This window comes from Morone saxatilis, unplaced genomic scaffold (genome assembly GCF_004916995.1).
Source record: "Morone saxatilis isolate NCDOM2014 unplaced genomic scaffold, NCSU_SB_2.0 Contig19, whole genome shotgun sequence".
Classification (NCBI taxonomy): Eukaryota; Metazoa; Chordata; class Actinopteri; family Moronidae; genus Morone; species Morone saxatilis.
Genome location: NW_023339751.1, coordinates 2,494,217 through 2,506,965, shown reverse-complemented (window position 1 = coordinate 2,506,965; position 12,749 = coordinate 2,494,217). Strand labels below are relative to the sequence as shown.

General features: G+C 43.0%; 1 protein-coding gene across 1 annotated transcript in view; it reads right to left on the bottom strand.

The window, feature by feature from the left end:
* Positions 1-12,749, bottom strand: part of LOC118329499 (inositol polyphosphate-5-phosphatase A) — a gene marked incomplete in the record, with an annotated part of 110,765 nt that overhangs the window by 16,816 nt on the left and 81,200 nt on the right. The window contains 1 exon segment of the mRNA XM_035663716.1: positions 1,359-1,454. Coding sequence (XP_035519609.1) covers positions 1,359-1,454 — 96 coding nt within the window.

Genomic DNA, 12,749 nt, shown 5'->3' with positions numbered 1-12,749 from the left:
GCTGTAACTCTATAAAGGTTGATAAAAAGAATACCATAAGTTTGGTAAATAAATATTAGAATGTAAGTGGAGCGGATTTGTTGTGAGAGTACGCAGTGAACAGTAGCGGGAAACAAGGTGATAGGAGAGGTACCCATACCAGGGTGACCTTCACTGAGGGCTCTCATTTTATTGGGCGGTTGCTATTTCTCCGGAAAACGGGATTCCTGTGTCTATTGGTTTTCAAGAAATAGTTGACCATACATTCTACAAGCTTATCTTTCCTCAAGTTTATGTAAATCGAACAAACCTGATAAATCAGCAAGCAAGAGAAGAAACGGGCTCCTGCATTTATACCACTACGTAACATAGTGAACACACTAGAGCGATCTGTATATTAACAGCACTCAATGAACAGAGATGTGCTTGCAGGTTAGGCAGACATTGCACTGGTTATATTCTCATCACTTGTCACTCTTGCTATCTTCCAATCATTCCCACTATTGCACCTCTTCATACTGTCTATGGTTACAACAAACCATCTCTGAGTAATATCGCTCCGGGATTAGGCATATCATAGTATATAAGAAGAACTTACGACTTATTAGTATGTTCATCTAGTGTTAATTTACAAGTTGTCAGAAAGTTCTACACAGCGCAGCTTATAATCCCTACAAATCAGGTAATCTTATTAATATAATCGTTTTTTCACAAGATTCTTGCACCCTACGCACGCACCAAGACAGCAAGAGAGAGGGCTTAAACATGGAGAGAGCATATTTGTGTGCTGCTCATCTACCATGCTTTATATGCATTGTTCGTGACACGTTGCAACGGCAATATACCTAAGTGAAAGATTGGTATACTGATTATATATATACTAGGTATAGACGGTATATACTATATGCACACATTATATATATATACACACATTATATATATATATACACACATTATATATATATACATTGTCACAATCTAATCTACAGCAGCAATTTACACATTAATGTAGCAGCGTATAAACACAAAAATCATACTTTAAATACATTTTGCTGATAATACTTGCACACTTAATACAGTTGGAATTTGAATTGTACTGGAGTATTTTCAGTGTAGTATTAGTACTTTCCCTTAAGTAAAGGATCTAAATCTTGACTATACTGTGCAAACTTGTTGTTCAGTTAGCGACTATTATTGTATATATCAACTAGAGTTCACCAGCTAGCCTCTAACACTGCCTATTTCACACAGGTGAACTTCACTGCGTCACTTCCTGATGTTTTATTGATATTTGACCAGTGTCAGGATAACAATATGATTTATATTCAGTTCATTTTAATGAGGCTGTGACATGTCAGTATTAACGCAGTATATCTTACCTTTCGGTCGTTGTCACTTTCTCGGAATATTAGCTTGTCGACCTCATTGGTGTCTGCGGCTCTGACTGTCTGCATGGTGGCAGTGGAGCAGAGAGTCTGGAGGTCAGAGAGGAAGAGAAAAAAGAAAGCGAGGGTCAAATCCTATTAGGAATACAGGCTAGGTGTGCGTTCATAATAAAAAAAAAAGATAAAGGAAGTTGCTAAAATGGAAACATTTATGAATTTATATTTATTTCACTGTTACCCAGGTAACGTAAGTATAGCTGACCACACACACACTCACACACACTTTGTACAGTAGTTTATAATGCTCTGAAAGCAACCGATAACAGCAGCCATTGTACCCAACAGCATGCACTACACTGAGCCGCATTTGAATGATTTTTAAAGAACCGTCCCACAAACTACCACCTCACTGTCCCTTCTCTTTATCAGGCTCTATGTACTGACCCCATGGACTGTGTGCATGGTTAAATTCCCCTTTGTGGACTCTTTTAACAATTAGTTAAACATTCGACCATCTGTGTTTGAAGACAGTTGAATGAGGTAATCCCCCGGCCAGTGGTTCCCATACCGCACGGCAGAGACTGGTGACCTGATTGAAATTCAAAGCACAGATTAGATAATCGGGTCAAGCCAATATAGCGAGCAGAAAAAGGCCCTTTAGACTGAAATGTCACAAATCAGTCCTGCTTCGGCCACGAAGAAACGGCACACCAGATTAGAACAAACACCATGCCCTGAGAGAAAGTGGAACAACTCTCTGCAGCCCCCCCACCACTGCCTCAGCCCCATTCCTTCATGCTCACCCCACCTCCCCTCCCCAAAAGCAACTTTCTAAAGCCCTAACAAATCGCTCCATCTTTCACTCATTTAGGCCATCCAAATGCAGGGTCAATATGGTCCCCTGGCAGCCAAATGCTAATGCGCTTAAGTGCGCTTAAGCAGCTTTGTGCAATGAATAGGCCAAAGAAGGAGCTAGTGAGAAGGGCAAGAGATACTTTCCCTGTCAAAAAGTCATTGTAGCCACAGCTAGCAAAGACAACCGCAGAAAGTCATGTTTTGCCATCTTTGATTAGCGCCAACAGAACAAAATGTGGCCATGTGCTGTACTTCCTGTTCAATACAATATTTATTTTATCAGCTTCAGATGTAAGTGAGAACAATGACAGCCTTTCTAGATAGTCTATTGAAGGCTGTGAGTTTGTAATGTTGAAAAAATACTTTTCGTAAATGGCCCTTGAAGGTTTTGGATTCTACAGGCGTCAGGGTCTTGTAATTCTTCCAAGCGAGCCCCCTTCTGTCGTCCGCTTTGCAAATCCAAAAGTCAGTCGAGCAGAAATCCCTGGGCACTTCACAGCTACCTCTGAGGCCAGAAGCTCACACTGCTTACTGGCACAATACGGCATCAATATCTAAAGGACAGCAGTAGCCCCGTCCATTCATGTTCAAATGATTCTGATAATCCGGTAAGCAGGGCTCGGAGCAAAACGCGTTCATCACTAAACATGAATATGTCCTCTGGTACACCTACATGAGTACATGCAAATGCAGGTTTGAGCAGATAGAGGGAGCATACATATAGGTTTCTACTTGGAGAAGAGGGGGGTGACATCATTCTCAGTGAGATAATTGAAGCACAGGTTTTGTCTTCATGTTAGCCTACACCTTGTGCCAAGAGTGCCACTGCAAGGGAGGTTCAATTAGGAAAAGAAAGGCAATTAGCTAATGCTTCCTTTTCTTGTGGGAAAATGTCTTTTCCCATAACTATTACATTCTGAATTTAATTGTTTTGCTTCAGGGAAACTAATGGTTTTAAACTTTATATTGGGTCTGTTGTAAGAGCAACAAAGAAGCTGAAGATGATCTATTTAAGCTGTGTTATCACTCAGTGTCTAACTGAACAGGATAAAGCTGTTTTCTGTTTATATTTTAAAAAAAAAACTAAAGTTGAGGAGTGCAGCAGATCACTACTGGTGTGGACGGTGCTTGAGATATCCTGGGTGGGACTGTTCAACAGTGCTGGGTGTTGACATGTGGCTTATTGATCAACACATAAGTTCATTGACTGACCAATCAGTGTGTCGGTGCAGTTGGAGGTGGCTGATTGCACTCGATTGATCACAGCACTCCTACTGTCGTCCTTCGTGAAAAACATCCCCCTCATCTAACACACACACACACACACACACACACACACACACAGATTTCAAGCCTCAGTCCTCGCTCATCCCACTGCCTCTGTCATAAGATCAGCCCACCAAACACCAAGATAGGGAAAATGAGAACCCCATGCTGTCACTTAAGACCATATCAATGCAGTGATGTCTCCTTCCCACTGCCAGCAGAGCCCAGGTGCTTGCACAGAATCTCTGAATAGATCTCTCCTTCAAAGCTGCTGCCTCCTAAGCACATTAAACATAGACAAGCTCTCACTGACCACCCTTAATGATATTACCAAAATTCATTTGTTTGCAATTGGTTCCTTATTTAATACATGACGATTAGTCAGAGCGAGGAAGAGTGGAATCCAGGCAATGGGAAAATATTAACGGACGGCTGTCAGGAAAAGCAGCTGCAGTCCAGGGGACAGTAGGGATGTCTTTACTTCTCTTGGCTCTTTAACTGATCCTGCAAAGTGACTTGGCATCACATCTCTGCATTATGGGTCACAGGTCAACACTGAGTGTTTGTAGAGGGCCAGAGGCCGGGGGGCTGGGATGAGAGGTTGCAGAGGAAGGCGCTGCCTTTGTGCATCAATGGAGGATAATCTCATGACTGTCGAAGGAGGAAGCGGCTGTTTAAAGGAGCTCTCTATTCCAGCTGCTCTCCTTAGAAGAGAGGTTAAAGCAATCTGTCCCACTTCAAAGACCAAACACACACACACATTCAAGCCTTCTGTCTCTGGCCCTGCCAACAGATGGAGGAGATCCACTGTGCCCAACTTAAACACTAAGAACCCCACCCACAGCACCATGGCATTCCTGGCCATGCATATCACACACAGGGCTGTTTTACATGTCAACATTTAAAGAAACAGACTAATGGAAAGGACACACAGGAAAGAACATTAATGAGGTTTAAAAGACCGAAAAATATTCTCTGCTGATGACTGGCTTCTTAATCTACATTTCCTTCCAATATAATAGATAAAAAGGAGGGACAACTTAAAAGGATAAGCATCTCTCTCTCTCTCTCTCTCTCTCTCTCTATATAAGAAAAAACAATGTGTTAGTTCATCACTCAACAACGTCTGACTTTCCTTCTCTGTGGCATTGTGGTTTCTACTGAAGATGTAAATCTTCACACATTTTTAGTTAAATTAAAAAAAAAAAAGTCTTACTAATTTCATAAAACAGTTGAGCTAGGCAGTTGTTGGCAAATGTTACCTGAAACAGGGGTAAATTGTGTATTTACTGGGGACTATATATTTTCAACTGCTATTTTCAGATTAATTCACATTTGGTTGGTGATTATTTACAACAGTGTGACAGTGTATGGGAAACTGACTCTAAGTAAACTACAGTGTGTTTATATGGTAATGCAGAAACGCGTTAGCCAGTGCAACAGTGTGCTCGTTTGGTTTTTGGACAACAATGGAACTCTATGGCACAGAGGAAGAAGATCTACATTGTTAGTGGGATCCGTTAAAGATTTATTTGTATGCCTGTGACTATTTGTTTTAGAATATTACACAGTATATTTCATTATAGTGTGTGGTTTATGGCACTTGGACATTGGCTCTGGCAACTCCAGCCCTTTGAGCCATGATTTGAGATCCTGTTTAATTTAATATTCAACAACCTGTTCTTGGTTGACTATATGTGTATTCACTGCATGCCTTTGTCCATATTGACTCTGATACAGACACAGTAATGTTGAAACAACAGTCTGGTTAGTAGATGTCAATAAAGTTTGTATTTTTAGTACAATCAGAAACACAATCTGCCAAAGAAAGTAGAAATGTGTGACATAACAGGGTCCCAGCCAATGCAAATTCATCCTAACTCCTCTGTGGTTTATATTCTTCCCTCCCCCCGATTCCACACAATGATTCACACTATTCACTAAACTGTCATCCCACCAATATAATAATCCACTGAGTGCATTTAGAACTCAGTGATTAAACCTCAATTAGGTAGAGAGAGTATAAGACTGTGTGCAGAGAGAGACAGAGGATGAGTGGACAATGAGCTAACTATTCATTCTTCATTACCAGAGGCAGGGGACAGGGGCTCCCCTTTGTGTCAGCAGGGGCAGTGGCATTGTCAGAATGCGCCATTATTTTCTCGCTGCCACGCAAAGCAGTGCCTGCCAGCTGAGTTAAGGTGTGCCAGCGGGGCTGGCAGGTTCAACGTGAATTGCTTAGCACTCCGATCACTTTTCTTCCGTTCGCCACCGTTCATCACGCCCATCCCGCATGCATGATTGTGACATCTGCCCGAGCCGGGTAAAAGGGGGCATCCAGTGTAGGCAACAACAAATTCGGCCTCCTGCTTTCCTGCCAGCTATTACACAGGAAAGCCAGTAAATCAGCTATGACCCTCCCCACCCCATCTGACTGGACACAAGCCAGAGTTATCCACTCCTCTCTCCCTGTGGCCGGCTAATTTAATGCTTCCAAACACCGTGGATTCATCATTGACACACAGAGGGACAGGGATTCAACATGGAGGAGAGGTGAGAGTGGACACATTATCACCCGCAAAGTTAGCCTGTGTGTGACCCAATGGTCAACAACTGACCCTAGTAAACCTGGCCTGCGTCACCCCTAACAGAGAGTAACACACACACACTCACACAAACCCTCACCCCTTCCCATGAACTCGTTGAGCTGTGTGAGAGCTGACACTGAGGGTTTGACGGCAGTGTGTGCTTCGTAGGAGGTCTCCTAACCTGCCACGCCCTCGCCAAAACTGAGCTTGGAGAGGTAAGAGGGCAAGGTAGTGATAATGTGCCCTATTTATCTTGTGCATTATAACATCTGGGAAACTTCTCTAAAAACAATGGCGCGCATTGAGGGCTGCCATTCTGGCTTTACCTTCAGAAATTGGCCAAAAGCATTTGTCCCTTCGGAATGGATAATGGACAGGCCACAAATCATTCAGGACAACAGGACTGAGGGGTGTGTGCGTGTGAGAGAGAAACTAAATGTATGTGTATGTTTTGTGTGAGTGTGTGTGTGTGTGTGGTGGTTTGTGGGTGTGTTGTGTTGTGTGCTGTGTGTGTGTTGTCTTCCCACTGGTTATTTAACTTCTCTGCCCTGGCCATTCTGCAAGGGCCGCAGGACAAACTTGCCCTGCATGGTTGTCTTGAGAGGCAGTGGCAGGCGCCGCAGAGAAAAGGGCAGGGCTGAAACACAGGGAAACAGGCCCTTATACAAAAATTCATCACTTTGACCCCCGGCGAACAACTCCCCACTACTGGGGGGGGTTTGCCACACACAACACCCCGCACCAAACACACACACCAAATGCCCACGAGCACAGGACTGGCTTCACTCACTCACACTCATAGTCAAGAGCTGGGAGCACATTTTCTGAAATTATCTCCAAACATTTTGAGTTAAAGATTCATACTAACGAAACACACGTAAGCTTTAAACAAGACAGGACTGAGCCCACTGAAATGTCTAAGCCTTCCTGATCTCTCTGTCTCTTTCCCTCACACATGCACACCAGCAGACACAATGGCCATGCAAAAGCCTTCTTACACAGGAAAAGGCCACCAGATGCTTCATTGTGACTGTTTCTCTGTGTAAAGTAGTGGCAGTAAAAGGAGGGTGGGTTCTCCTGAGGCGTATTAGTCCCAGTAAGAGGAGGACATTGTCTCAGGCCGGGCTCTTGACACATTACTGCCACCTGTACAAAGAAAACCTAATGAGAGATTTAATCTGAGAAACCTCCCCTGCCACTTTTAGTCAGCACTTTGAAAACCAACCGCGGCAGATGTCTGCAAGACTGTTTAACGTACCGGTTTCTCTTAACCTCTCAATAAAGCCATGCATGCTTAAATTGCTCAATAGCCACCTTAATGTGGCATTCATTTGAATGTTGTTAGCTGCAGTTGTTATGTTTCCAAAAGGAGGCTTTGTGATCCGAAGGAGCAGCCAGCAGTGTTGTAGCCATTCATTTGGGCTTTTTTTTTTTTTTTTTAAACGCCTCAGACTTAAAAAGAGCATTTATCCCATTAATGAGGAAACAAATTCACATCCAACCGTGAAGCAATCATTGTAGCGCATATAATGATGGCCAACAGAAGAGCTATTGATACAGACTATAAACACTTACTAAGCACCGGAAAACACTGCACCCTCATTTAATTTACCTGTTCTGCCGTAGCCAGGCTAGGAATCAATTACAGGAAAAAGACAGTGAGGTTATTTGTCGTTGCTGAGTCAATTACAGAATATCGAAGACCCAATCAGTGATTGGTGATTAGTGATGGTCCAATAGGAATGCAGAGTCTGTCAAGTTCATTACTCTGGTATTCAATAAAGCCTGGTTAGCACTACCAACAAGACCAACTACAAATATGCAACAGAGATTTTACCAGTGAACATTTTATAACACAGAGCTTTTCTTTTTCTTCTCTGTAGCAACAGTTGAGCTACCAGAGCAGTTGATGGCTTTTTCAGGCAGGCAGGTGACCAGCTATCTTCCTCCCAGTGCGCACTGGGAGGAGAAGGCCCCCGGTGAGGCACAAAACCCTCCTCACACACAATGAACATTGATTCATTTGGAGCACCACCCTTTAATTTGTTTGCACCATTTCATCTAAATGATGTGCTTGTCCACCAGGGTGAGAGAGAGAGGTGTAATTCAGCCGAGAGGAAGGTACAGGGGGGCGGAGGAGGGTCTTGAAACTCCACCACAGGGCGCTAGGCAACCATCTAGTGGGTGGGCTTTGTGATACATTTTACCAATTTTTCATGCCCATCCCTCTTGATGTGACCCCACTCAGGGCCTTTTATGCCCCTGACAGCTCTGCGCAGGAAAACATGCTGCCGCTCTGATAGCATGAAATCGGGAACAAAGACCCCCAGGGAGAGGAGAAGGGGGCCACCGAGGCACGCTGTGCTCCGGTCCCGCCTGGCTCTGGACACAAACAGATGTTAGGCCAGCCCCGGCTCTCTCTGCCCCCTGAAAGAGGAGGCCCTGTCGGAGAAATGGGCCTGAAATGCATTGTTTTGGGCCTTCTCTAAGACAAAAACTGGAGCCACTCCTTCTGAAAGGGCCCGGCAATATGGCCGTCACAGATAAATCACACAAGGGGGGAGTGAGAGAAAGGCCCATGAATTGTCAATGTGGCCCTTAATGGGCCCTCTTAAATATGATGGGATATTTGTGTGCGGATGTGAATGGAGCCCAGCGACTTTTAATGTCACAGGGCAGAGTTGTTTAAAAGCCCATGGTGCCAACACTGGGTTTACAGCTGTGTTACAATGAGCCCTTCTGTAGGAACAGTCACTCTGCTGCTGACAGTATAGATTCACACTGTGAAACCTGTAGGCCAAGTTCTTTAAATAATCCTAGCACTTGGACTGGCTTCCTCAACAACAGCAAAACACTGTATCATCACTTCTCTGTCTCTTTTTCATTTTGCAAAGGAAACAGAGTCCAAGTAAACCCAGATTTACATTATTGCCTGATTTGAATAGGAACTGTGACCGTCTTGTTGAGTAGGCAGTGAATTCAGCCATGCACAGCCACCCTTATAAAGACTGCTTCTTTGCATATGCATTACAACAGACTATAACAATTAAAATGCTGCAAATAGCAATGGAGACGGTGTGTGTGCATGTCTGAGCACAACCCCGAGAGACAACGCGTGTTATCTTGACAACCCCTCCATCCTTCAGAGGGGAAAAAAACAATTATTGTGCTCTGTTCTACAAAGACTGAGGACTGTATTAGTCAAAAATAGACTGACATCATACAAGTTGGACACTATGTACCAGGCACAAAGAGATCCCTATCCTTCACAGTTTATGCCACATTTCATCTGGACTAAATAATAGCATCACTGTTAGCCGTTGCTGTTCCCCCTTGTGATTTCAAAGGCAGGGAGACAACAGAAGACAAGACAAACCATCAATAAAGCAAGAGCTAAAGAAAGACTGAGCTGGAAGCCAAAGTTGATTATTCATGATTTATAGAGAGATTACAATGTTTAGAAAAATGGTGGATTCAATAAAAAAGACATAGATTGAGTATTGAGTCCATTTGAATTTACAGTCTGATCAGATTATTAACTAATTAGATTTAGAATATTTATAGTGTTTGCATAATCTTGACAACCGCATCATGGTTACTAATAAATGTAATATATGCAGAGACTTATCTCGATCATTTTAAATAAACTAAATCGATTAAATTGTGGTGTATGAAACATTTCACATACTCAGCTTTCTTACTTTCTTTCTTCTTCTTGTCTGGTGTCCTTACACAGACAGAAGGCTCGGGGATATTTAAGGATGCATCATCTTACAACATGCCATGCAGTTCAGTGTATGTGTGTTTGCAACATACCACAAGGCTAATATAATGCACATAATCCGCTTTACAGAACCAATTCAATACAAGGGTTTTTGGGAGAATTCCCTGAAAGAGAAAAACATCTTGTGTCTTTTCTTTGGTAGTATTCTCCCTGTTCTTTTTTTAAAAACGATTTGATATAGAGCTGAAACAATCTGCAACAGTTTTGATAATAAATTAATTGTGTAAGCATTTTTTTTAAGCAAAATGCCAAATATTTACTTGTTCCAGCTTCTGAAATATGAATATTTGATGGTTTTCTTGTTTGCAGTGACTCTTGGACAAAACAAAAAAAGCTATTTACAGGTGTCACCGTATATTTCTGTGTCATGCTATGTTTTAATTACAGACTTGGCCTTAAGAAGAAACCTCTCTATCCCCCCAAAAATTAAAGATAAGAATGAGGCTGATACATACACCACAATACTTAAAGCCATAAACATGGCTAGAAATCTCCCTTTATGCATCTAATGTGCATTAATATGATAGCCGACAAATCTTGGATTCCTCAGACATACTGCAGGTTGTGTCAGCCAATCTCAATGTCAAAACTTTATAACTATCAAACTGAAGAAGTGCAGCAAGTTTGGAGTAAAAACACTGCCTCCAGCTGAAGAGGACATCAGCGGCGAACGATTGAGGGGTAACCCAGGTTACATCCCTGACCGGGACCGACCCCAGGGGCCTGCAAGGCAACGTCCCCTCTGAGGCCCTGTTAGTGCCAGGCTCTGCGCTCATCCTTGGCTTGGTTTGTCACGCCATCCCACCGTTGGCATGGTGTTCCCAGCTGCCAGTCACAGTGCACCCCCCCTCTCCAAGCACACAATGGCAATAGCATGGCTGGCGCCGGGCTCAAACGGCCTGTTGTTAATGAGCAGGACCAACAGAAGCCACTGCTTGTTCTTCATTTGCCAGCGTTTTAATTATATGGACAGCGCTCCCATCAAAGCTGCATCGCTCAAGTTACGCCCTCATAGCTGAACTCTTTTTTTCCTTCGTGTCTTCAGCGTTGTATTCATTAGCATCGAAAGCAAACAGAGAGAAGAGAGAGAGAGAGGCGCTGTTGTCTAGAGGGAATAGTCTCCCTCTATATCCAGATGGGTTATCTGTGATATAATGGGCCCTCATTGTGATAAATTGGACTCTTCTAGTCAGATAATATGCCTTTATTGTATTGTAAGGAAATATCTCCATGGCGGGCTTCACCTGTGAGGCCATAGACAGGGGCGGGGGTTAAATAGAAGGTGCTAGTAACTTGCATGCTGTCTTGTAAACTGGTGAGGTTTACGGCATCAGGATAATTAAGACAGTGTAAGGTGGGTTGTCAAGTATATTGATTTAGTAGGCTACAACAAACCATGTAAAGGATTTGTCAATACAATTTGGCCCAGTAATAAAATAGTCAAAACAACACTCAATGCCTCCTTTCAGTAAATGGAGCCTTGCTAATACTCCATATTTGACAATAAATTAAGTAAAGAAGGAGAAGAGAAAATTGTTACAACACTGTGCTGAAGAATTATGACATAAAACTGTCAAATTTATTGTAATAAGCTTCCTTTTTTGTCAAAATCTGATAAAGTGCATGAGGGCTGGTGCAAGTGTGTGTGTGTACATCTGTGACTCTGGGTTAAAATGCATGAGTGTATCTGGGAAACTGAAGGCAGCCAAGGAGGGTCGCAGTCCCTAGTGTCAGGGGTTCCACAGAACAGAGGCCCAATCAGTGCTGGCCCGCTGGTTAATGGATGGATGGCCCCCAAAATTAATTAGCCTGACTAATGTAGTGTACACTTAATTACACTGGCCGTCTTTTGATTTATAGCTGGCCAGATACACACATGCTAATCAAAGTCAGGCTAAAAAGGGAAAATTGTTTAGCCTTTACTGGTGCAAATTCTTTACCCAGACTAGGTTCAGCAACCAGGACAATGGCCATCAACTATGTAATGAGCTCTGATTGGTTTCAACTAGAGGGCCAGCACAAAGATTGTAGGTTACAGTTTCCTGCAGTATTAGATTATTAATAAAAACTGATGCAAATAATAGTGTGCCAAGACAGTTAGACTTAGAATGGATCAAGGCAATGATAGTTCCTCCAAAATGCAAATTTAGCAAGTTTAAATAGAAGATCATAAATGTACGAAAATAGCAAAGCAATCCTCCCAGAACCTTATGTATAAAATCTTGCATGTACATGCGTCAATAAACACAAATTATGACACAATTTATCTTTAATATGTCCTCAAAACATTGCTTGCTTATATTGCTATCTCTGCTGTCATGGTTGTGTGCATTGAGTAACTCCAGGGTGTAAAAAAATGAGTGATCTATCATTCTGGCCTGTCATTACTGAGCATTTTACAGCATTCATTAGGAGTGGTGCTAGTCTAGGGCCCCACCTTTAATTTCATGCTGCTCAAGCGAGAGAAAGGACACAGGACAAAGGAAGGAAGATTGATGCCTGGTCCGGCCCTCTGCACTTCCTGCAGACGCAGATAGGGGGCGCTCATCCAAACCTCCCTTCAGTCAGTGAGAGGCCAGCTAGCCTAATGAAATCTGTCCATAGCAGCAGATCAGGCCCAATTAAAACAGCCCCACACCATGTCACAGGGACAGTAGATCAAGTCAGCAATTAACCTTCCTGCTGGCCTCTATCAATCCTTAAATTGGAGCAGGCCGGCCAGCAGCACACAATCTCTGCAGATATTAAATTTACATTCTATTAAGTTTAATTAGGAGGGATTTTAAATATACTAGGAGTCCAGGCACGGAGCCCTGAGCCTGTCATCAACACCGCTGATTCACGGCCACCGGCCACCTCGAGGGGCACACACACACTCTCTCACACACACGC